The 25,000-nt window shown below is 47.3% G+C and overlaps 1 protein-coding gene across 3 annotated transcripts in view; it reads left to right on the plus strand.

The window, feature by feature from the left end:
• Positions 1-189: 189 nt before the first annotated feature.
• The window catches only part of LOC130388668 (ATP-binding cassette sub-family C member 8-like), a 66,907-nt gene continuing 42,096 nt past the window's right edge, over positions 190-25,000 (plus strand). The window contains exons 1-12 of one of the 3 annotated variants that reach the window (XM_056598128.1): positions 190-411; positions 3,076-3,140; positions 3,777-3,939; positions 6,502-6,643; positions 8,148-8,269; positions 11,438-11,604; positions 13,630-13,881; positions 16,377-16,565; positions 18,986-19,150; positions 19,842-19,997; positions 22,513-22,647; positions 24,546-24,708. In XM_056598128.1, the coding sequence (XP_056454103.1) occupies positions 3,792-3,939; positions 6,502-6,643; positions 8,148-8,269; positions 11,438-11,604; positions 13,630-13,881; positions 16,377-16,565; positions 18,986-19,150; positions 19,842-19,997; positions 22,513-22,647; positions 24,546-24,708 (1,639 nt within the window). In that variant the 5' untranslated portion in view covers positions 190-411; positions 3,076-3,140; positions 3,777-3,791. Of the gene's footprint in view, positions 412-3,061; positions 3,141-3,776; positions 3,940-6,501; positions 6,644-8,147; positions 8,270-11,437; positions 11,605-13,629; positions 13,882-16,376; positions 16,566-18,985; positions 19,151-19,841; positions 19,998-22,512; positions 22,648-24,545; positions 24,709-25,000 lie in introns of those variants that run through there. The other 2 variants (XM_056598126.1, XM_056598129.1) reach the window with 2 other exon arrangements.

Raw genomic sequence — 25,000 nt, forward strand, 5'->3', positions numbered from 1 at the left:
GTGACTGCGGTCACACAACACAAGCCATCACTGGGTTCAAAGGAGTAGGAGGTGGGGTTAGGTCGATGACTTTCTTTCACACTATCAGGCGGATCCCGGGTTCAGCACCTCGGACAGCACTCCAGAGGAGACCGGATGACAGGAACAACACAGCCCGGCTGTTTGCGTACGTGATGGACGCTGTAAACAGAATACGTCGCGGAGTCACGAGGTCACCTGCACTTTGACAAATTATTTTTTTCGCCTGCGTGCAGCCTACATATTAACGGGCCTGTTAGCACGACTCAAACGTTCCATCGCATTACATAATCTGGTGCTTGTCGTTTTTTGTTTGATGATTTTGAAAACATGGAAGAGCTCTATGGAGCCAACAGTCACCGTTGATACACCATGATCTCCCATTACAAACCGGTAAGTGGGCCTACTTGTGGATGTGACTAGGCAGGTCAGGGGTGTAAATGTGAGTAGGGGTGTGCGAGAACCTTAATGAATGTTGTCTTGACGGAGAGTAACTTTTTGTCTGTTAGATGATTAATAATTAGTATTTTGTGCGCAGTCAGACATCCCCCTAAAAACAGTTTTCGTGTGGTGTAATCATGACCCGTAGGTGACCCTTGCTGCTAACACGCACACGCACGCGCACGCACACACACGTATGTTAAGCAACGAGATGGATTGCTGTTTAAATCCGCAACTGGACTGGGACTGAACTGTTACCAAGCAACACATACACTTTACGTTACGTTCCCTTCGTCCTCTTCTGACAACCGTTCGTAAGTCAACTCAAATGTTATGTCTGGAAATACGTTCATCTTTGCGGTGCAAAGTTTGCCTTAATCTAAGCTACATAAAGACCGTTATAACATTAACGGTTATGATAACACCTGTAAAGCGGACTGATTCATGTATAGTTAAAAGGGTTAGGGTTAGTGCTGTTATACTCTACCACTCATGTAGTGTACATTTATTTTGCCTCTAGTCCAATCAAATTACTAACTGTTGTATAAATATATATAGGCCTAGAATTTATTTTATCATAGCCATGATTCAAGATTCCTCAACTTTAACCATACGGAATTCTCCAACAGAACTTTCTGAACACTTAAATACTCATATATCCACACACCCACTCACAGGCACGCAAGCGCACTCACACAAGCAAACACACACACACACACACACACACACACACACACACACACACACACACACACACACACACACACACACACACACACACACACACACACACACACACACACACACATATTGTTGCATGTGCACACACTTACTGCTTTTTTTATGTAATAGAATCACCTTTGATACATGCTACAATTATCGTTCATATGAATGAATGATATGTATTAGTCCTTTAAAATAATCACTTTTTGACATCCTATGATGTTGGCTGACTATGAATAGCAATCGGAAAAGATTGTGGGTTCTCATTCAACAGTTCAATTTCAACCTTATGCTGGATTTCCCATGACTGCACATTTCTCTCTCCCTTTCTGTATCCTCCTGACCTCTCTTCCCCCCCCCCTCTCTCTTTATCACTCTCAGCCCTGGGGCATCTCACCAGCGAGCCACTGTGGCTACTGCTGATAAGGACCAAACAGGAACAATAAATAACACAATGTATAATGTGGGCTTTTCTCAGCAACCCCACACAAATGACTTATTGCGATCTCTATACGCATGCTTGCTGAACCCATCAATCTGCCCGGTGACTGTAAGTGCTTTGCGTTACACTCAAATAGAACAGGAGTCAGCGTTATTTGCGTTTATGTCCCACATAACATGGGCCCCATTTGTCATGCGATGATCGGGCCGTGTTATCTCACCACTGCTCTGGGGGGGGGGGGAACGATGTCACGGTGTCATCACGGGGCCCGTATAGATTCCCAGGCCGTCCCACGTAGTAGCGTGTCCTCCGTGGGACAGGAAGTCAGTGGGGCCGCGAGTGTGTGTGTGCGTGTGTGTGTGTTTGTGCTGCTCCTGGGGTGTCGGGTTGGTGGTGTAAAGATAGAGTGGCGTCAAAGCGCTCACCCCGTGTCATTCCTCAGTACATCTGCGTGACCCCTGCATACAGCTTCCCATGTCCGCTGCGTACTGGCGACCACATCCGTAAACCTGCGCCGTGATATCGGGTGTCTGCTCTAAAAGAGGGGTGGTATTTTCTATTCATCCATCGAATTGTATACTGAAATATATTTCTTGTGAAACTTGAGCTGAATTACAGTGAGCACACATCTGTCCGTGTATCTCGTTATTCACTTCATATTATTATTTATACTTTCTGTTCAGTGCCCTGCCGCCTTTTGAACTTTGGCTGTCTGTGATTTATGGGTCTGCATTGTTGCATGAGCTGAGGCCAGCATTGGTCATCGTAACACGGCAGTGAACTCAACTCCTTAACCCTATACCACCACACTGCGCTGCTTTATTTTCACAGGAAGTCGATGAAATCGGGGTCTTAAGAGGTCATGCTGACCCTGAGGTCTCAGGGTATATTGTCACTTCCTTCATGGGTTACTGCAGATACATTTTCTTTTTCCAAAGACAAAAATGTAAATTCTGCCTTCTTTCTATAGCGTCATAAATATTTAGTGCTCACAGGTTTCTGTTCGTGCTACCAAAGTAATCCAGCAAGTAGTGTGCATTTCCTGCATATCCTGAATTGAATTGTGGGAAAATGTGATGAGTGAATGGGAAAACATAGTTATGTAATTCTTGTTTATGGTTTGGGATCTAGAGAGCTGGGCTTTGCTTCACATGACGTTTGAACTGCTGTTGTATTTCCTCTCTCTCTCCCTCTTTCTCTCTTACTCTCGCTCTCTCCTGCTCTCTCTCACTCTGTCTCCCGCACTCTCTCATTCTCTCTCCCGTGCTTCCTCACTCTCTCTCCCGTTCTCTCCCGCTCTCTCTCACTCTCTGTATCTCTCTCGGTCCGTCTCACTCTCCTTGTTTCTCCCTCCCTCTCTCTCCCTCTCTCTCTCCCCCCCTCGGTCTCAGTCATTCATTAATCTCTTGCCCCCTCCCCTCTCTACCTTCCGTCCTTCCTCTCTCATTCAGCCTCCGTGTGCTGTCGTCTTCCAAGGTCGGACTCTGGATACTGCCACACAAGACAGGAATAGCAGGTGCACTGCAGAAGCCTGCCGATGCTGTGCGATTTGTGCCGGCGTGTGCTCTTGCCTGTGCATGTGTGTGTGAGAGAGTAAGATTACTGAGCGCATCTGAGCGATAGACAGCGTGAGAGAGAGAGAGAGAGAGAGCGAGCGAGCGAGCGAAAGATAGACAGAGAGAGAGACAGAGCGAGCTTAGCATGGGTGCATGCATGCGCGTGTGGCCACAGAAGGAGACTCCGGTGCGTTCCAAGTAGGGCTGTGCAGCGTTGCATACGATCAGGCTTTGTCTTTTATCTTCTAAACCGTTTTTGCCGCTGCCGGCTGCAAGGATCCGCGCGGGAGCGGGCATTACTAAGCCGCCAAGGCAAGGCTCCTGCACAGGACTTCACAGTTAAAGCGCACCGAACTGGGACTCTGTGCCTCTCCTTAACCCCTTTCTCCGCTCCCGTGCCTCCGGCTCCAGCTCTCTGCGCACCGCAGCTCTGGAGGATGTAACAAAGAGGCTGGGGCTTTTTTAAAACTTGAAGGAGATGCCGTAGGAGTGCCGTGCTCTCTGAGGCTGTAGAGAGTAACGACATGCTCTGAGATCTCTCCCGTCTGTCTCCCTGTCTCTCCTCTCCTGCCGGCCGGCTTCCCGCCCGCCCGCAGAGTCCTGGCTCCAACATGTCCTTGGCGTTCTGCGGGGTCGAGAACAACTCGTTTGCGTACAACGTGGACGGAGGTGTCCTGAACAACGGCTGCTTCCTGGACGCGCTCAATGTGGTGCCTCACGTCTTCGTCCTCTTCATCACCTTCCCCATCCTCTTCATCGGTGAGTGTGCCTGCGATGGGGGTTCAGGGGAGTGTGAATAAGTTTACACACTCAAACACACACACATACACAAACGTACAAATGTTTCTGTATCTATTGGTTAAAAGTAGAGCTGGATGCCTCGCATCAGTACGAATGTGTGGGCTTGTCGTTTACCCCAGATAATCAAGATTACAATGCCAGTGTCTACTTCTAAAGCTGTAAAATGATGTAACAATATAAATGTATATATATATATATATATATATATATACATACATAATAAGTGAATGAGTGATGCATGAAGGGCATGCATTGATTTCAAATATAATGTACTCTATTGCTCGTCTGATCGCAGCATTCTACCAATATAACCTCATGATGGTATGTCCTCATCCCCGTGGTGTACACCTTTGACATCTGTGAAGGACTAACTAGCTGCAGAATCCCAGCATCTGAGTGCACCTGTTTCTGACCTGACTTTCTTTGACCTCCTGTCTAGTCATTGAAAGTGTGTTTAAACCAGAGGCTGTCTGTTGCTCTTCTTATTCGGAGCATAGGACTGATCTGTTTCTAAGTGATGTAGTTACATCTGTCTCTTAGTTATGTAATCACATCTGGCTTCGAGAGATGTAGTCACATCTGTCTCTTTTCTGGTGATGTAGTCACATCTGTATTCTAGTGATGTAGTCACATCTGTATTCTAGGGATGTAGTCACATCTGTCACTCTTCTGGTGATGTAGCTACAGTTCTATTCTAGGAATATGGTTACATCTGTATTCTAGTGATGTAGTCACATCTTTCTCTCTTCTAGTGATGTAGTCACATCTGTATTCTGGTGATATAGTCACATCTGTATTCTAGTGATGTAGTCACATCTGTCTCTTCTGGTGATGTAGTCACAGCTCTTTTAGTGATGTAGTCACAAATCTTTATTTTAGTGATGTAGCCACATCTGTCTCTCTTCAGGTGATGTAGTCAAATCTGTATTCTAGTGATGTAGTCACATCTGTCTCCTCTGGTGATGTAGTCACAGCTCTTTTAGTGATGTAGTCACATCTGTATTCTAGTGATATAGTCACATCTGTCTCTCTTCTTGTTATGTAGTCACATCTGTATTCTAGTAATGTAGTCACATCTCATCTGTCTCTCTTCTAGTGATGTAGTCACATCTGTATTCTAGGAATGTGGTCACATCTGTATTCTAAAGATGCAGTCACATCCGTCTCTTAATTTCCATTAAGAATATGCGTGATTGTGACTCTGGGCATGTGTGCCTTAAATGTACTGTTTAACATCACATCCTTTGTTCTGCTCCCGCACTCAGACAAACCCAAATGATGGTGCTATGATTGGCCTGATGGGTCCAAAGCCATGCCATTAGTCCAAAATGGCAGAAATGCAGCAGATAGCAGCTAAGGCATATATTTTTAGATGCTCTCTGTGGATGTTGTACTTTTGTCATGTACTTTTGACAGTGCCTTCCTCGACACATTTGTCACAAGTCAGACTGTGTGAATGGTTTACTTAACCTCAAGCAAGAAACCCAAACAAAACCATTCAGTTAGCTCTTGCTTAAGCAACACGCCACCGGGCTTTACTGATAGGCTATTGCACTAACAACAGATCAGAACCACTGGTCTTTAGAGATTACAGTACAGTATGGCTTTGTTCTCCAAGAGAAAGGGAAGGGAGAGGAAAATGGGAATTTATTAATATCAGAGCTCAAGGAGGATTTATATCTTTCATAGACACTAGAGGTTACTGAGACAACAAAAACTATTTTCAATATTCCACAACCATAATACATTGCACTCCTCCATGGCTGAGAGAGAGAGAGAGAGAGAGAGAGAGAGAGAGCGAGAGAGAGCGAGAGAGAGCGAGAGAGAGAGCGAGAGAGAGCGAGAGAGAGAGAGAGAGAGAGAGAGAGAGAGAGAGAGAGAGGGAGAGAGGGAGAGAGGGAGAGAGGGAGAGAGGGAGAGAGAGAGAGAGAGAGAGAGAGATTGTGAGTTTGTTTATGTGTGTGTGTGTGTGTGCATGTGCGTGCAGTGATATCTTTATCATTTAGCTGGCAGGGATATGAAAGTATATCTATCACTTCAATAACTGCGTCACACTATCCTCACCTTTTTACCAAACATGGGAAATATGATGTTCTTGAGATAATGGATATGGAGGGACGCAACAGAAGAGTGTTAGCTTGTAGCTAGTTTGCTAATTTATGAGCTGTGTGAGTTCAGGTCAGGGTAGGGAGCACAGCTGTTTCTAGGGTTTTTCTATCGAGGATAATACATGTTTCATGAGCCTCTAAATATAGAGAGACGAACCCTGTCGGCCCATCTCTTCTGCTTTATTTACTATAATGTGTGCATGCTGGCCCTCAAGCCTGAACACACAGTCCCGGAGACTACAGTGACCCCTCAACATAAGCATATGTTGTGGACGTCCCTCATTACGATTTCATTCTCCGCTCAGCCTTGCACGGTGGAGAGGTGTGGATTGTACAGTGGGGTAAGCCTGGACACCTGGGTCTGCATGCCTCTGAGGCTCCGGTCTGTGTTGCTGTTCCTCCATCCCGACAGGCTGGGGAAGCCAGAGCTCCAAGGTCCACATCCACCACAGCACCTGGCTGCACTTCCCCGGTCACAACCTGCGCTGGCTGCTGACCTTCGTGCTGCTCTTCGTCCTGGTGTGTGAGGTGGCCGAGGGCATCGTCTCCGATGGGTGAGCTGGCTCTTTCGCTTCTGCTCGATTGACTTGAGCGGATAGTGAGTATAACCCGATCTGATCAGAGGGACCCGATTCTGTGGGAAAGGTTTTCATCAGTATATACAGGCACGTGACATTTAATTTATATTCTCTTTCCCCATCTGTTTATGTATCTCCCTCTCTCTCTTTCTCTCGACCTCTCTCTTGCTCTCTCCCTCCCTCTCTGTATCTCTCCCTCCCTCTCTATCTGTCTCCCTCCCTCTCTATCTGTCGCACTCTCTGCCTGCTCTGTCTGCCTTCCTCTCTCTCTCTCTTCCCACTCCCTCTCTCTTCTCTCTCTCTCTCTCTCTCTTTCTCTCTCTCTCTCTCTCCCTCCCTCTCTCTCTCTCTCCCTCCCTCTTACTCTCTCTCTCTCTCTCTGTCTCTCTCTCTCTCTCTCTCTCCCTCTCTCTCTCTCTCTCTCTCTCTCTCTCTCTCTCTCTCTCTCTCTCTCTCTCTCTCTCTCTCTCTCTCTCCCTCCCTCTTACTCTCTCTCTCTCTCTGTCTCTCTCTCTCTCTCTCTCCCCCTCTCTCCCTCTCTCTCTCTCTCTCTCTCTCTCTCTCTCTCTCTCTCTCTCTCTCTCTCTCTCTCTCTCTCTCTCTCTCTCTCTCTCTCCCCCTTTCTATCTCTCTCTCTCTCTCTCTCTCTCTCTCTCTCTCTCTCTCTCTCTCTGTCTCTCTCCCCTCTCTCTCTCTCTCTCTCTCTCTCTCTCTCTCTCTCTCTCTCTCTCTCTCTCTCTCTCTCTCTCTCTTTCTCTGTCTGCTCAGTGGGGCTATTTTTATAAACGTTGTGACATCTCCTCCAATCGTAGCTGACAATGGAGTAGCCTGCACTTTGTTCCCAGTAGACTGTGGAGCGCACAATGGCTTAGGTGGGCAAATTAGAGCGAATGTTGAGCACTTAATCGGCTGTACACCAGGCATTAAATGGGTTGGTTATAGTACCCCCAGGTGCTAAAGGAGGGTGGTCCTGATCTTTATGAACACACTGAGTGTGTGGGTGGACTTGACTTAAAGTACACACACAGTGTGTGTGTGTGTGTGTGTGTGTGTGTGTGTGTGTGTGTGTGTGTGTGTGTGGGTGTGTGGGCCTGGTGCTTTAGATGGGTTTGTGTATGTTTTAGTGTGAGTTGTATACAGTATATGTGTTTGTGTTAGTTTGTATGTTGGTATGTTTGTACGTATGTACAAGTGTACAAATGTTAACTGTGCGCATATTTTTGAGTGCTATGTGCAAATGTAAAGTTCCCATGGTGCCCATCCATGGAGGTGTGCGTCCCCTCTGTGATGTGCTGTGTTGTGTTGTGGTCTTGATGGGTCGTATTGTGTTGTGTTCTGTTGTATCATTGTGGATCGTATTGTGTTGTGTTGTGTCATTGTGGATCGTATCGTGTTGTGTTGTGTCCTGACGGGTCAGATTGTGTTGCGTTGTGTCGTATTGTGTTGTGTTGTGTCCTGACGGGTGGTGTTGTGTTCTCAGGTTCAGCAGCTCCCACCACCTCCACCTCTACATGCCCGCGGGGCTGGCCTTCATGGCCGCCATCACCTCCATCGTGTACTACCACAACATCGAGACCTCCAACTTCCCCAAGCTCCTGCTAGGTACACACACACACACACACACACACACACACACACACACACACACACACACACACACACACACACACACACACACACACACACACACACACACACACACACACACACACACACACACACACACACACACAGCAGTGCTGCTGCTCCTCTTCCTCACCCCCCATACCGTTCTCTCCCTCTCTTTAGGATGAGAACCATCGAGATAGCTATCATATACTATCAAGAGCTGTGTGCAAAATCGTTCCCCAATCACTCACTCACTGTTCCCTATATAGTGTTCGTGATATAGTGCACTATAGGGAACGAACAAACGAGAATTCGGACACTACGCTGAACATTTCTAAACATCATTTGCGTCAGTAAATGCGCCGGGTATTTGTGTGACGTAGACAGACGCGCCCACATCATGTAAACAAACCGGGCATTCACGAGGAAAGCCGGAGGATGTATAGATGTTGAATGTTACATTTCCTTGTTCAAGGTTTTTTTTAATTTATTTTGAATGTTACATTTTCTTTGTTAAATTGTTGACATTTCTAAACGAAAGCCGGAGACTCCATCATTAAATGTATTCATTTTCGCGGTTATTCAGCTTCTTCTTCTGCTCCGGAAAAACACGACCGCATTGCATTGTGGTATACGGGAGTAACATGTAGCTAACACCGTATGTACACTCAAATTTGGGGTACTTTACTTCAACCACTGAGAATTCGAACACCGCTACAAAATGGCGAGCACCCTGTATAGTGCACTATATCCGTGATAGGGAACGATTTCTGTGTGTGAGCGTCTGTGTGTGATTGACACTCGGCCTAAGCAGCCTCACATCTGGCACAGAGTCAGACTCATTGTTCTCTGAGGCTGCACATCTGTTGCACATTTAGTAATCAAGGCACACGGGATGAAGTAGCCGTCCCCACCCACCGACACACACACCCACCGACACACACACCCACCGACACACACACACACACACACACACACACACACACACACACACACACACACACACACACCCACACACTCTCAGGGAGATCTGTGACATGTCAGCATTCACCACCTGCTCGGAAATGTTGCCCACTCTCTAAATGATGTGGACTCCACATCCCGTGTGTCCTGGTGCCAGAGGAACCCATCAGAGACGTCTAGGGAACGGGTGGCAGGAGCAGCTGCCACAATCCTCATATCATATGTGTAGTTGTCTCTCCCTTTCCATTAAAGCGTGTGGTCAAAGGAGTACAGAGTATGGGTTCACTAGCATTAAGCAGATATCGGTCTAGCTTCCAAAAAAAGCTGACTTTATGTTATTTGTCCGCATTTATATTGATGTAATGAAGACATAATGAAGCGCATAGGGGTCGAGAGGCCTGATGGAAGGACACATTTAAATCACCTTATCACTAGTTATTAATTCCAGGCCATTGAAATGTTATGAGGGATTCACTGATATTTTAGGTGGACCTCAGTTCTGCCAATGTTTACATTCACAGATGAGTTGGCTCATTTGATTTAGGCTCTGTGGTGCTGATTGACTTTGGACCAATCGTGTTCCTACATGAAATTGCATCAGGTCAAGGCAAACAATGCCTTCTTCTCCGTTTGAGAAGAAGGCATTGTAAGAAGGCCATGCTCCCTCTGCATGTTTAGAACACGATGACGAATGCGTCTGGACAACTGGATGAGCATCCGTTCATGATCACTTCTTTAATAGCCTCTGATCATTTGTTTGTACATCATAAATCTGAATATAAAATAAATAATACGATAAAAAAATCCCTCCACGATCGTCCTTGTGCAGGACACTGAATAGAAACAAATCCCTTCATTCATTTGGACGTGGGATGGGGATTTCAAGGTCTTTAGTGGACGTGAGTCACCCGAGTTCAGTAAAATGGACAGTGTAATGCCATCCACCCCTTGTTCTTATGGGAGAGGCTCACATATAAAGACATCAGTTTAATGACTCAGAGAAACAGCCAGTCTCAAATCCTTTGCACCGTGTTCTCACTCCCCCTCTTTCCTTCTTTCAGGCTCTCCTTTAATAATTCCACAGCTGGCTAAGAGTAAATATACTGATGATAACAAAATGTAGCTGAACATTCAGTCCTATTCGGAATGGCAACATCACCAGTATGTGTTTGTCGTGGATATATCCCCTGATAATCCACTTGATTCCAACTCGGTGATAATATTTATAAACTGTCAATCTATATAATGATAAGAGATGCATAAAAAAGTTAATTTTATTTGTAAATTATAATGATAAATATAATAATTATCTTGAAGAATTACATTATTATTATTAATTATATAAGAAAACGTTTGGTGTGGTGTGTGTGGGCGTGTGTGTTTGTGCTTGTGTGAGTGTGTGAGTGTCTAAGTGTTTGTATGTGTGTGTGTGTGTGTGTGTGTTTGTATGTGTGTGTGTGTGTGTCTGTATGTGTGTGTGTGTGCGCGTGTGAGTGTGTGTGTTTCTGTCTTTGTGTGTGTGTGTGTGTCTGTATGTGTCTGTATGTGTGTGTGTGTCTGTATGTGTGTGTGTCTCTGTATGTGTGTGTGTGTCTAAGTCTGTGTGTGTGTGAGTGTGTGTGTGTGTGTGTGTTTGTGCTTGTGTGAGTGTGTGTGTGTGTGTGTGTGTATGTGTGAGTGTGTGTGTCTAAGTGTGTCTGTGTGCGTGTGTGTGTGTGTGTGTGTGTGTCTGTGTGTGTGTGTGTGTGTGTGTGTGTGTGTGTGTGTGTGTGTGTGTGTGTGTGTGTGTGTGCTCCGCCCCTCCTGTACGTGTCTGAGGTGCCCTACGTGTCTGAGGTGCCCTACGTGTCTGAGGTGCCCTACGTGTCTAAGGTGCCCTACGTGTCTGAGGTGCCCTGCGTGTCTGAGGTGCCCTACGTGTCTGAGGTGCCCTACGTGTCTGAGGTGCCCTACGTGCCTGAGGTGCCCTACGTGTCTGAGGTGCCCTACGTGTCTGAGGTGCCCTGCGTGTCTGAGGTGCCCTGCGTGTCTGAGGTGCCCTACGTGTCTGAGGTGCCCTACGTGTCTGAGGTGCCCTACGTGTCTGAGGTGCCCTGCGTGTCTGAGGTGCCCTACGTGTCTGAGGTGCCCTACGTGTCTGAGGTGCCCTACGTGTCTGAGGTGCCCTACGTGTCTGAGGTGCCCTGCGTGTCTCCCCAGCCCTCCTGATCTACTGGCTGCTGGCGTTCATCATGAAGACCATCAAGTTCGCCAAGTACACGGAGCACGGCATCGGTCCTCGCCAGCTGCGCTACTGCATCGCCGGGCTGCTGATGCTGCTGTACGGCCTGCTGCTGGCCGTAGAGGTCAAAGTCATCATGGGCAGGGTCAGTCACACTGCAATGAGCGGTCACATCATATCACGCAACCACACGAATCATCACCGTCACACAATACGGGTGGAATCATCGGGATTCCAATTTTTGTGTTGTAGCGTGTGAGTGATTTACCGCCTGTGTGTGGGGAGGAATTTATGTTTTTCTCACGATATTGTTCTTCAATGCTCCATGGACCAACATGATTCAATTAAATATATGTATATTGTATTTTTCATTGGACCTTTTTATCTGGAGCCTTTTATAAATGTAACCTCTGAGGAATCCACACTATATAAAGGCATATAATCAACAGCATCATTCTTTATTCAGGTATTAAGTGAATGCTTACCTCTTATTCATGCTGTGAATAGACCTAAAGAAACATGATGGGATGGCCTCGATACAGGGATTAGATTAGCCTGTGATTGGAAGGAATAGATTCCTTTTCCCGTGTATAAATCACTCCAACCCATGAGTTTCATTGATTGGCATATGTGGGCAAGTCTATCTCAAGATTAATATGCACTTGAGATGATCTATCAGTTTTAATCAAAATCAAATCAGTTGACAGCCTTTGTGCAATGTGCTCGGAGGCTGGGTCTATAGAATACACTGACCTATTTTACACAAGAAGTAGAGGCACTTTCTACTCATTGCTCCTGACAGCATTTACTTGTTCAGATATATTAATTTATGTATTATATATGAGGCAACATTTTTTTATGAACCAATGGGAAACATAGCAGAATTTTTAAATTGTGCTTTTTCACAGCTATTTTTTCTCTTTTGTCTCTTCCCTCGTCTTATATTTAGACTTCCCTCTTCTAAGTTTTTCCCTTCTTCACAGCTCTATTATGGCGCTTTTCCACCGGAGGGTGCGGTTCGGTTCGCCTCAGTCCAGTAGGGAGGGGGCGGTATAGCCCAGCTCAGTTCCGAGGTCGCGTTGCCACCGCCGACAGTACCCTTATGGTAGGCCGGATGTCGATCACCGCGGCAGCTACCTAAACATCGTGACGTCATAGCAGCGCGACACAGTGTAGCCTGCTCAATCTAAACCAAGAGCGACCATGGAAGTCGTCCAGCAACAGTTTCGGAACGTCTCCACCTCCTTGTTCGCCCAAGCTAAAGTTTTGCGCGACATGTCCGTTGTCCAGAATAATACCCCACGGGTACTGTTTGTTTGTTTTTATCCCCATGTCGCCCGGTAGTGACAATTCTGTCGACAAATCGACGGAGGGCGTGTGTAGCTCGAACTTGCCGGCACCCTTTCAGGCGTCAGTACCCCAACGGAGGAGTACTGGAGGCGAGTGCGAAAGGAGTACGGCTCAGTCCGGGTCACGCCCACTTTTGGCGGTGGAAACGTGAACCGTGCTGCACTTTTGCGAACCGAACCGAACCGCACCCTCCGTTGGAAACGCGCCATTACTTCTATGAAGTTCTAGACATGTAAAAGGCCTAAGTCTTTTCATAAAGCCATCAGACTTGGCAATCACAGAAGATTCCGGCAGCAGGCTATAATTTACACCCATTGAAAGTAATCAGGATGTCTGGCGATATGAAGCACACAGTCATGTATTCAAGGTTTATTTAAGAGACTTTTCTATTCTGAGCCTTGTTTATCTGGCAGAGAATATGATCATTATCACTACCTCTACGGATGTCTCTTTCAGCTCCAAATTGTAACAGCGAGCTATGAATATGCTTTCTTTGCTTGAGCCTGTGTGTGTTTATTTGTGTGTATGTGCACGTGCATGCATGTGTTTGTCTTTGTGTGTGTACATGTACATGTGTGTGTGGGTGTGTGTGCGTGTCTGTGTGTGTAGGTGTTTGTGTTTTTTTGTGTGTGTTTGTATGTGTGTGTGTGTGTGTGTGTGTGTGTGTGCGTACGTGCCGTGTGTGCGTGCATGTATACACAATCAAGTGTCCCCAGCTCGTCCCTGAGGGCTCTGCCTCTCCCACAATCAACATCTTCCCCATGGACGTGCTCACCTCCCCCTCCTCTTTTCCCATGATCCTCCTCCCCGGTCCGTGCAGCGCTACGTGTGCTACGCCGACCCCACGGAGGTGAAGCCCCCCGAGGACCTGCAGGACCTCGGCGTGCGCTTCCTGCAGCCCTTCGTCAACCTGCTGTCCAAGGCCACCTACTGGTGGATGAACACCTTCATCACCGCCGCCCACCGCCGCCCCATCGACCTCAAGGTGATCGGCAAGCTGCCCATCGCCATGAGGGCCCTCACCAACTACCTGAGGCTGCACCGCGCCTTCCAGGCCCAGACGCTGCGAGCGGTGAGCCCTGCGTCGCCGTCGGGTCGCTCTGAGAGGAGGGGTCTCGAAGGGGAGGAAGGGAAGCTCTGTGGGGCTGGGTTTAGCCAGGCTAGGGAAACAATGACAGCCGCCTCCCCAGACCAAGCTCAATCTACGATTGAGCTTGGTCTGGGGAGGCTGCTGTCATTTTCTTCAGCAAAAGAGACGTGATCAACGGTTCAAATGACTCTGTACGCGATTGGCTGCCTGCCTTCGCTTCCCTGTCGTCATTGTGTTAAACCAGCCAACAGCGCGCCATGGGGATAAGCCAGCTTGGCGATTGGCTCCCAGCAAAAACGTATTAGAAGCAGAAAGAAATGTATCGCTCCTCTCCACACCCCTCTGCAGGGCGGACTCAAACCGGCGGCAGAGGGGGCGGGGGTACCCAGGCTAGGGTTTCCCATGATCACAGATTAAACGTTGATGTCGCGCTGCATGGGTTGGTATTAACATGGGAAACACCATTGTTTCAGCGTGTGGGTTTATTTTGTTGTTGTTTGGATAGGTACAACTCAAATTGTAAAACAGGCTTAAACAGACCATGTCTGCCCGCTCACATGGTCATGTGGGGATTAACATGGATGTTTATCTCCCAGAGACCACAGGGGTGGAGGTGATTACGTAACGGTGCTGCACGCAGTCAGTGCTTCAGTGTGAGCACCAGACTGGATTAACCCTAGCTCACATCCTCCCTCACACACTGAGACAGAAGCTGCGGTCTCTTTTGCCGGGGAAGGTTCCTTACTGAGTGAAATGACCTGGCAGCTGTGATAAGGACTGAAAGAATTCAGTCCTTATAGAATTCAATTATAATTATATTTATTCCAATTTATTATGATAAATGCCAAGGATAGGTGCTTTGAGCGCTTTCTTTTCATATCGCCTCTAGCATATTGTACACTGGAACATCCTTTAAGAATGGAAGGAGATAATGCCATCCCATAAATCCTTCGTTTAAATTGACCCACCATTCGTCCTTAAGCGAAAAAAATCACCATGGCGATATTAACTTCGTAGAATTATAATAATTGTGATTCAAAGCACCATGACCATGAGTAGTCATTCATAATGGGACAATCATTTAGTTTCTCTTGTTTGATAGCCTTTATAAATGTCTTATTTCCGCCCCGGTTGTTCAATCTTCTTAAAGCCTGCACGAGACAACACGGTAAGAATTAGGTAGCGAACTATCTAAGATTCTCTTTTAGTACCCTCCGGAACATTGTAGTTCTCCCACGGTCGACCCACGTCCAAATCCATCCCTATGGCCCAGCGTAGGTGCAGTCGGATTCTCTCACCTTCACAGTTGGCTCTTCCTAAGTCCTTGAGTTCTCCTTGACATCTTTCTTTGTGCTCATCGAGTTTTCCATCGAGGTCAAGGAAAGGGATCAGGAGAGGACATCTATTGGTCTCCCTGTCTGTCTTTGTTCCTGTCTGTCTGTATGACTGTCTGTCTGTCTGTGTCCCTGTCCGCCTGCCTGTCCTCTTGCATGTGCCAGGGGTCAAGGCCGAGGTCACCGTCCATCGGGGTCAGTGTTTTCCAACAGGTCAAAGGTCGCAGAGTTCCGTGACTAATTCGTCACCGACTATTCCGGTGTGAACGAAGCACGGCCTCCGTCCGGCCGGCAGCAGGGATGAGAGAGATGGACGAGTCCTGGGGGAGAGGGGCTCGTAGCTGGGGGGGGACAGCCGGCCTTGGGGGGGGGGTTTTAGCACCAATCACAACAGTGCTGAGCGGTTGACTCCGCCCCTCTGTGAACCGTGCGTCACATCCCGACCTTTGACCTCGCACATCATGGGAAGTTAGTGTCGGGGCGCCTGAGACCTTTACGTTGTTTCAACTCCACTATTAGACACACACACAGCTGTGTGTGTGTGTGTTTGTGTGTGTGTGTGTGTGTGTGTGTGTGTGTGTGTGTGTGTGTGTGTGTGTGTGTGTGTGTGTGTGTGTGTGTGAGGTCGCGAGGGAGCACTCTTCATAAATGTTTTGTTAACTAAGAGCTGGCAGCGGAAGCAGAGGGCAGACGCTGAATGTCACATCTGTTGTCACACAAACAAACAGACACACACACACACACACACACACACACACACACACACACACACACACACACACACACACACACACACACATACACACACACATGCTCAAACAGAAACACATGAATACACATGGTTGTGGGATTGTTTACTTTGCTTTGACCGTCCAGATGTTTCTTTGATCATCAATCTCAGCCACGCTGGAAATGTTCAAAAAGTACAAAAAATAACAAAGCGTATGTAATGAGACGATGACATCCACGTTAAAGCGATGGAACACGGCAGTGGTGTTAAATAATGACAGCGTTGTAACCCCCCATTTAAAGCCCCCCCCCCAGGATGGCCAAGGAGGGGGTGCTGCAGAACAGGAAGGGAACAGAAACCTAACTCCGCCTGGTTCTCCTTCCATCCTTTCATCCTCGTTCATCCCCCCCCAGAGGCCCGAGGGCTCCGTCCCCCTGGGGCCCAAGCAGATCTGGAGGGCCCTGCGGAAGGCCTTCGGGCGGCCCCTGATCCTCAGCATCACCTTCCGCTTCCTGGCCGACCTGCTGGGCTTCGCCGGGCCGCTCTGTATCTCGGGCATCGTGCACCACGTCAGCAAGGACAACCGCTCCATCCAGCCCACGGTGAGAGCGCCGCCCTGCTGGCCAAACCACCAACCATACTATGGCCACGCCCAGAACCCCAAAAGGCACGCCCCTCTCTATTTCTGATTGGTCCGTCCACACGTCACCCCTGTCTTTGATTCTACTGTCTATGGATTTGACTACTAGATATTAGCTGCTAGGGTTAGAGTTAGGGTTAGGGGTTAGGGGTTATTTTGTGATGCACTCGAATGCTCACAGCGAGGGTACGGAAGAGTTCTAAAGCGTCCGGTTGAGTTGCATGCAACCCGGGCCATCACAGACAGAGTAGGGCGGGTCTTGGCGTGGCCAGAGTAGGATTCGTAAATTCGCGTCCCCCTGTGCCTCAGTCACATAGCGGCCATCTTGGTTTTTAACGCTAGCTCGGTGGATCCAAGATGGATCTTAAATCGTTCTGGACATATCGGTAGTCGATGTTGATCGATTTTTTTTAAATAATGGGGGGTTTAAATAATGCATTCAACAAAATCACAGCCTAGCACAGATATATTCTACAAAAGAACAATGCCGGCCTTCCCGTACCTAATCTCTTTGTTGACAAGAACGTCCTGCAGGGGGCGTGTCTCTGTTGCTATGGACACTCCCAAGCCCCTCCCACCCACTGCAGGTGGCGTGTCTCTGTTGCTATGGACACTCCCAAGCCCCTCCCACCCAGTGAGCCAGTCAGTTGGCATCCGACAGTTGTTCAGTTGGACAGAACACTGACGTCGAGTTCGCGGTATTCTGATTGCCTGAAGTGTTAAGGCAGACTTCAAATGAAACGGATGCCTATTCTTAGTCCCTTTGTCTAAAGGTATCATCCCTCATCATGTGATGAACTAAAAACAGCGCCAGTGTCAGCAGTTATACCGACCGCTGGCTGACAGACAGACAGACAGACAGACAGACAGCCAGACAGACAGACTGACAAACAGAATGAGCAGGCTGAGGTAACTAGGTACCTATCGCAGAACTGCACAACTCTTTAAATATGTATGATGACTATATGCTCTGTAAGGTGACCTTGGGTGTTTTGAAAGGCGCCTCTAAATTAAATGTATTATTATTATTATTATTTAACTCACGACAGGACGTGTCAGGTGCAAGGCTTCCCCCACGACCTCTGGGAGGTCAAGGCCCTGCTTCTGGGGACATTTGACACGGCCTGGGTCCTGTTGCCAGGGTGCTAACTGAAGCATGCAGGGTGAATATTCAGGAGCGTTTTGATCTGCGCTGTCGTCTCCGTGCCCAGGGTGTCTGGGTTCGGGCCGGACCAGGGCCAGCCTACTGAGTGAGCATTGGAATGCCTCCTGCGTTATTTGTTGCTGTGCGATGGAGCGGATTATCAAAAGTTGAAGTTGGAACGGTACAGCGCTCTTTCCTCCTCTGAAGAGAAGGTCGGGGCCCATTTAATTATAGCAGAGTGCCGTCCTTTGAAGGGTTTACAAAAACCAAATGGATCAAAAGGATGAAACAGATCTGTTTCAGGGAACTGGCGGTTGATCGAGTTATAGATAGACAGAAAGAAAGATAAATGAATCATTAGATAGACTGACTGACTGTCTGACTGACTGACTGACTGACTGACTGACTGACTCAGAGGCAGATGAATAATTGCATGGATAAAGCTACGATTGATTTAATATCAATAATTCATCACACCATCTCTATTCTTACAGTGGCGATGATGAATAATGTATCACCTGGTGTGAAATTAATCGTCCCTTCCCCAGGGGGTCATTTGGCCTCCCTCACTCCTCACCCTGCTCCTCTTTCAGACACACCCTCAGCTTCACTGCCCTAACTGCTTCTTAACACATCACTTAGTAATGACTTCCAACTTGAAGAAAATGTGATATTTCTCTCATTCTTCTTCCTCTGGCCAATATAGTGCACGCTGTGTTCTCTTATCCAAAACCCCTGACTGTACTGTAAGAGGGAATATATTCTGAGCTTGGCTAGCCACAGTGGGACTCCAACCACAAACCATGACGGTGTTAATACCATGCTCTACCAGTTGAGCTAGTCTCTCTCCCTCTCTCCCTCTCTCTTCTATAGATAATTGTAAGCATTTTTTGTGTATTATCCTACCACTTAACAACAAATGCCTCTCTCTACGTGTCCCTCTCTCTCTCTCTCTCTCTCTCTCTCTCGCTCTCGCTCTCTCTCTCTCTTTCTCTCTCTCTCTCTCTCTCTCGCTCTCGCTCTCTCGCTCTCTCGCTCTCTCTCTTTCTCTCTCTCTCTCTCTCTCTCTCTCTCTCTCTCTCTCTCTCTCTCTCTCTCTCTCTCTCTCTCTCTCTCTCTCTCTCTCTCTCTCCCTCTCTCTCTCTCTCCCCCTCTCTCTCTCTCTCTCCCCCTCTCTCCCTCTCTCTCCCCCTCTCTCCCTCTCTCTCCCCCCTCTCTCTCTGTCTCTCTACCATTAGATGAGCCACATGGGGATCCACTTCATCTCGTCCCAGGAGTTCCTGGAGAACGCCTATGTTCTGGCCGTGCTGCTGTTCTCTGCCCTGCTCCTCCAGAGGACCTTCCTCCAGGCCTCCTACTACGTGGCCATCGAGACCGGCATCAACCTGCGAGGGGCCATACAGGTGCTGTGAGGCTGCGGGAAGGCGCGGAAGTATTGCCCTTATATGGCACTGCCCAAATATGGCATTGCCCCTATTTGGGTAGTGCATTTGATTTGGGTATTGGTTTGCTTTTTGCTTTCAAAGCGCGTAAGTTTACTCATATAACATAGACTCATTGTATGGCATTTCCCTTATAAGTGCATACTTTTTTCTTTTCTTTTTTTTTTTGCTTACAAAGTTCTCAAGACTCATTAAATCGATGTGTTCAGGACTGGATTAAACTACAAAGCAAGCTTTTTTCTGGTAGCCACATTAAATAAGCGTTCCTGTTTCCATGTACTCAGCAAATATTGAGACCTACTTCCACCCCCTGGAGTACGGCCCATGGGGCAGGGGAAGAAAACGAGTTTAACAATATCACAGATGAAACCTTGTACGGGATCCTGCCAAAACAGACAAGCTTACTCAATGATCCACCCCTAAATAGGGTTGTCTGGGCACATCTCGGCCATCCCTGACTTAATAAGGCCAATAACTACAATGCGTGTAAATGTGAGTTATGATTCTCCGCACCGCTCTGCGAAGGCTGAGCTTCGTGGTCTGCTGCCGCTCCAGTGCTGTTCTGTAACACTGGACTGGACGCGCTACTGTCTATGCATCTCAAGCTGAACGCTAACGCGTCCCTCTCTCTCTCTCTCTCCCCCCCCCTCAGACCAAGATCTACAACAAGATCTTGCGCCTGTGCACCTCCAACATGTCCATGGGGGAGCTCACCGTGGCCCAGATCTGCAGCCTGGTGGCCATCGACACCAACCAGCTCATGTGGTTCTTCTTCCTCTGCCCCAACCTGTGGGCCATGCCCTTCCAGGTGAGCCCAACACCCGGGCCAAAGGTGGACTCTGAAGGTCCGCCAAGACGTTCTCCAGCGATCCACTCGCAAAGTCAGCTCTCCTGGGAGAAACCGTCCACCATTGAGCGTCACGCTGGGGTCTGTTGGTGTGATGTGTTAAGATGTGCTTCTGCAGTTGCTCAGGAGGTAGAGCCGGTTGTAACCGGTAGGTTGTTAGTTCGATCCCCGGCTGAGGTGTTGAGTTGTTCCTGAGAGAGACACCTTTCTCCTAACTGCTTCCGACTGAGCTGTCACCTTGCATGGTTGAATCTGTCGTCGGTGTGTGAATGTGTATTAATGGTTGTCACTTTGGAGAATAAAATGGGTGAGAAATTCACTCATCCAATAACTGCTGGTCGCTTGTCTTGTTGCCGTACACCAACAGTGGTTCAGGAAGCAAGCACACCACCGATGCGATTGGATTCAGCATGTACGCTCCTCTATACTGTTTTGTGTGGACATGCGTCACGTTTGTTTTCTCACGGAGTCAGAATGCATTATATGCTTCACACGTATTTTCTTCCTTTCACACCGCAAACCTATTCCCCTTGGGCGGTCCTGGGAAGAGAGGAGAATGCAATCCTCATTCATAAATCATGTCCGGTGTGGCAGACTTTCATCTCACTCCGGGAAACACATGATAAGCTCAATAAGTCACACACATAAGATGGATGGGGTTGTATAATTGTGTGTGCGTCTGTGTGTGTGTCTTTATCTTTTGATCTTTTCTCTGTTGGGGTTTGTATTTCGGACCAGCATAGTAATAATAATAATAATAAATGAAATTTATATAGCGCTTAATATGGTACCCTAAGACGCTTGAGTATAGAATAAGAATAGTGTCCTCATCCTCATCTCCTTAAACCATTATCATCATTATTGTGTTCTTCGTCATCGTCAGTGTTAGACCGATGCACACTTAACAAGGTAGCTTTGTTTTCTTTACACCGGTGTGATGCATCTCCTGAATGGAACTTAACGACCTCTGACTCCCTCTTGCCTCTTGAAGCTCGGAGATATAATATGGTTTATTGCATTTCATCAACTGCCTGCATGTTTTGTCGGGAGTCTTCACAAAGCAGCACAACGTATTTAAGGTTCACTCAGGAATAAACCTATCTGGCCTTGCAGAGCCTTTTATACATATCAAAATCACAAGTCCTTGAAACAGATTGTCATCCACATAGAGAAGCCCATCAGCCCTTCACTAAGCAGCTGTTTGCTGCCTGTTTGCTAAGACATGGTGACATTCAATCTCGGTCAGCGAGCTCTAGTATTTCAACACGTCAGCGATCAGAGTCACTCCATCCCATGAAACAAGGAGTACAGAACGGGAGACGGAGAGTCATTCTGTCAGTATCACCGTGTCTGCCTTGGGCCCCGTCTCAGTGTGTTCTCCCCGAGGATCTCACCTTCAGGAAGCCTGTCACTTCCTGCTATGTGGAGTGTGTCTCAGGGCTGTTGGCGTGCGTCAGAATGGGGTGGCATTAGTATGCTCTCTGTGTACAGCCCTGTTGTCCCCTTCACTGTTTGTGGCCGTGTCTCCCCAGGGGCCTTTGGGGGCTGCAGCTCTGATGGAAGGTGTTGTATGAGGGCTTGATAGGGCAATATACTGAGGTATTGGACCTGGAATGTTCAGTTCTGTTTGGTCTTAAAGAGCATATCATAACCGTAAAGCACTTTATTTTCCACACATACACGCACACAGGCACAAACACACACACACACACACACACACACACACACACACACACACACACACACACACACACACACACTGACACACACACACACACACACACACTGACACCTTAGTATCTATGTTCCCTCAAAACAATCTGCCTCTATTTTTTGTGAAAAGTCCCACCGGTGTGGTGTGTGTGTGTGTGTGTGTGTACGTGTGTTCATGAGCGTGCATCCGTGTGTGTGTGGACATGCATCCGTGTGCATGTTTATCTGTGTGTGCGAATGCTTGTGTGTGTGTGTGTGTGTGTGTGTGTGTGTGTGTGTGTGTGTGTGTGTGTGTGTGTGTGTGTGTGTGTGTGTGTGTGTGTGTGTGAGTGTGTGTCAGTATGCACTCCAACGCTGTCACTACACCATATTCATGCGTCTTCTGGACAGCCGACAAGATGTCAAAACCACTTTGAGATACTGAAAGGACCACTTCTGTGTCTGGGTTACTGAACTCATGCCAAAAGATTATAATAATAATCCCCTATATACTGCACAGAGAAACTTCTATCAGCTGTCCTTTATTTCCTATTCATTTTGTAACCCCTCTCTCTCTCTCTCTCTCTCTCTCTCTCTCTCTCTCTCTCTCTCTCTCTCTCTCTCTCTCTCTCTCTCTCTCTCTCTCTCTCTCTCTCTCTCTCTCTCTGTCTCTCTCTGTCTGTCTGTCTGTCTGTCTGTCTGTCTCCCTCTGTCTCCCTCTGTCTCCCTCTGTCTCCCTCTGTCTCCCTCTGTCTCCCTCTGTCTCGATGTCTCTCTCCCTCAGATCATCGTGGGCGTGATCCTGCTCTACTACCTCTTGGGGATCAGTGCGTTGATCGGTGCCACGGTCATCGCCGTGTTGGCTCCCGTCCAGTACTTTGTGGCCACCAAACTTTCCCAAGCCCAGAAGAGCACTCTGGTCAGCGATACTCCTCCATTCATTGTGCATCGTAAACGTCCTGTCTGGGATTAGTACCTCTTACTTCGGCACAAGGGGGGGCTATCCACAGCAACTTCTCTCTACCTACTTAGTTTGACTTATTTGACTAAATACTAATTTCACTCACTACTCATCTAACTCAGTTGTCTATTTTTTAACCAACTCCTATGATTTAAATCCAATGCAGTTCACTGCAATATATGTCTTACATTACAACAATAATATGTTGCATGCTCATTTTATCCTCCAGTGACAGAAAGCTTAGGCTTTCTTTTATCGCTTGTTGTGACAGTGTTGCATGATTAGTTATGCAACCGAAACCTTTGATGGTGGTTTGAGGCGGTGTTAGATAAAAATAGGTGTGATTTAGCGTCCTAGGATCCTGAATCACATGACCACATTATCAAAGGTCACAATTTAAGGAAGCTCTGCTCGCTTCACTGGGCCAACGCTAGACGACTTGGCAAACAGTGTCAGTCAATATTAAGTCATCTGTATCACATCCACGACTCGGTAATAAAGTTGGTTCTGGGTAATGTTTGTGCTGCTACCCACACACGCATTGTATGCTAATCAGACAGTCGCCAGAGGGCCCTGGCGTCCCCTCCTGTGAATAATAGCTTTGATTAGTCCAGCTGCAGCAACCACAACAGCACAGGTGTCTGTGTTCCCTCCGAGTGAACTGCCCTGTAGCGGTGGGTGTTCAACACACCGCGTGTGAGGCAGTCACACCGTCTTTATGTGTACTTGTCATAGAGGTGTCCACAGTGAATTATATATTTATTATAATGTCAAAACAGTCAAGGTACTGCTCGCGGTTTTGTCAAGGAAGTACCCCAGGCGATCTAAGCTATGTTGACGAAAGATATGTTGAAACGGAGTGAACAATGTTTGAGATGTCAGATTCCTCACAGGCCTTCACTCTGAGTTTGTTTGTCTGTGACTCTGAAAGAGAGCACTATGTTTCATTGATATTGGTCCATTCTCAGACAGACGGTTTTATCCGATGCAATCTACAAGGAAGGCTGTAAACCAGTCAAAGCAGGCAATTCAAATTGGAGTAGCTAAAAAAAAATGTTGCACAGCCTTGTTTAAGGTGACAAGAGGATCTACAACCGTTAAAAAAAATACATTATGGCACAGTGGCCATGATGTGAGAGGCCTGGCCCGCCACAGAAGTGTCCAACCACTTGGATACATAGCCAGGAGGTCAAATAGCTCCATCCATTAAATGAGTGTAAAGGAATAGAAATCAATAGACTTGCTTAGTATGCTTAGTAAACACTTTGATTACCCTTAATAACGTAGTTCAAAGTTAATTATGACATTTATTTTTCATAATATACCTACTCTGTTCTGCTGAGTAGCTAAAGGAGTCAGCTAAAGGAAATATGAGATATCTCCATATTATGGATTTTGCAAGCTCCTGTTTGCCAGCTTCATTTCATGAAAAAGTTATTAAGGATACACCATTAATGTCCGTAGAGCAGCGCAGAGCTGCCTTTTAATTCCCACCCTCAAAATATTAAATACAGAGGGCTTCAACCGCTGGTTTCATCCAATGGGTTCACTCCGTAGTAGTCACATCTTCACCCTCGAAACGGTCATGTGTAAACCAACGGACACGTCAAGGATCCTGCTACGCCCGAATGAGTCTAACAGTCAGTTGTTCCCTCTCTCCCTCCCTCGGGGACCACCTTTAACCGGCTCCTATGACTTAAATCCATCGCAGTACACTTCAATATATGTCTTACATTACAACAATAATATGTTGCATGCTCCATATTATCATCTAGTGACAGCAAGCTCAGGCTTTTACTTGTTATTGCTCGTTGTCAGCGTGGCGCCTGACCTTCAGTTCTACTCCGTCCCCCCAGGACTACTCCAGCGAGCGTCTAAAGAAGACCAACGAGCTGCTGCGCGGCATCAAGCTGCTGAAGCTCTACGCCTGGGAGAACATCTTCTGTGACAGCGTGGAGGAGACCCGCGGCAAGGAGCTGAGCAGCCTGAAGGCCTTCGCCCTGTACACCTCCGTCTCCAGTAAGGCCGGGGGCGGCTCCGTCATGGAAACAATCTGAATCACCGTTATTTTGGTCAATGTTGAAATTCGCGATTATTCAAGCGATTATTTTTGAGTTTGAAAACATGATGCATTTATTCAGCGTTTCTCTCCCAGAAAACATTTTGTAGCTGAGAACTTTAAAAATTCGCCTTAAATAAATACGCAAAAAGGTCAAAAAGAAAATTTTCAAATCTAAAATAATGTACAGATGTGTATCCAGCTGTTCTGCACTTTCTATAAAACATAAAATGAAAAAAAAAAAAAATATAG

This window comes from Gadus chalcogrammus, chromosome 9 (genome assembly GCF_026213295.1).
Source record: "Gadus chalcogrammus isolate NIFS_2021 chromosome 9, NIFS_Gcha_1.0, whole genome shotgun sequence".
Taxonomy (NCBI): domain Eukaryota; kingdom Metazoa; phylum Chordata; class Actinopteri; order Gadiformes; family Gadidae; genus Gadus; species Gadus chalcogrammus.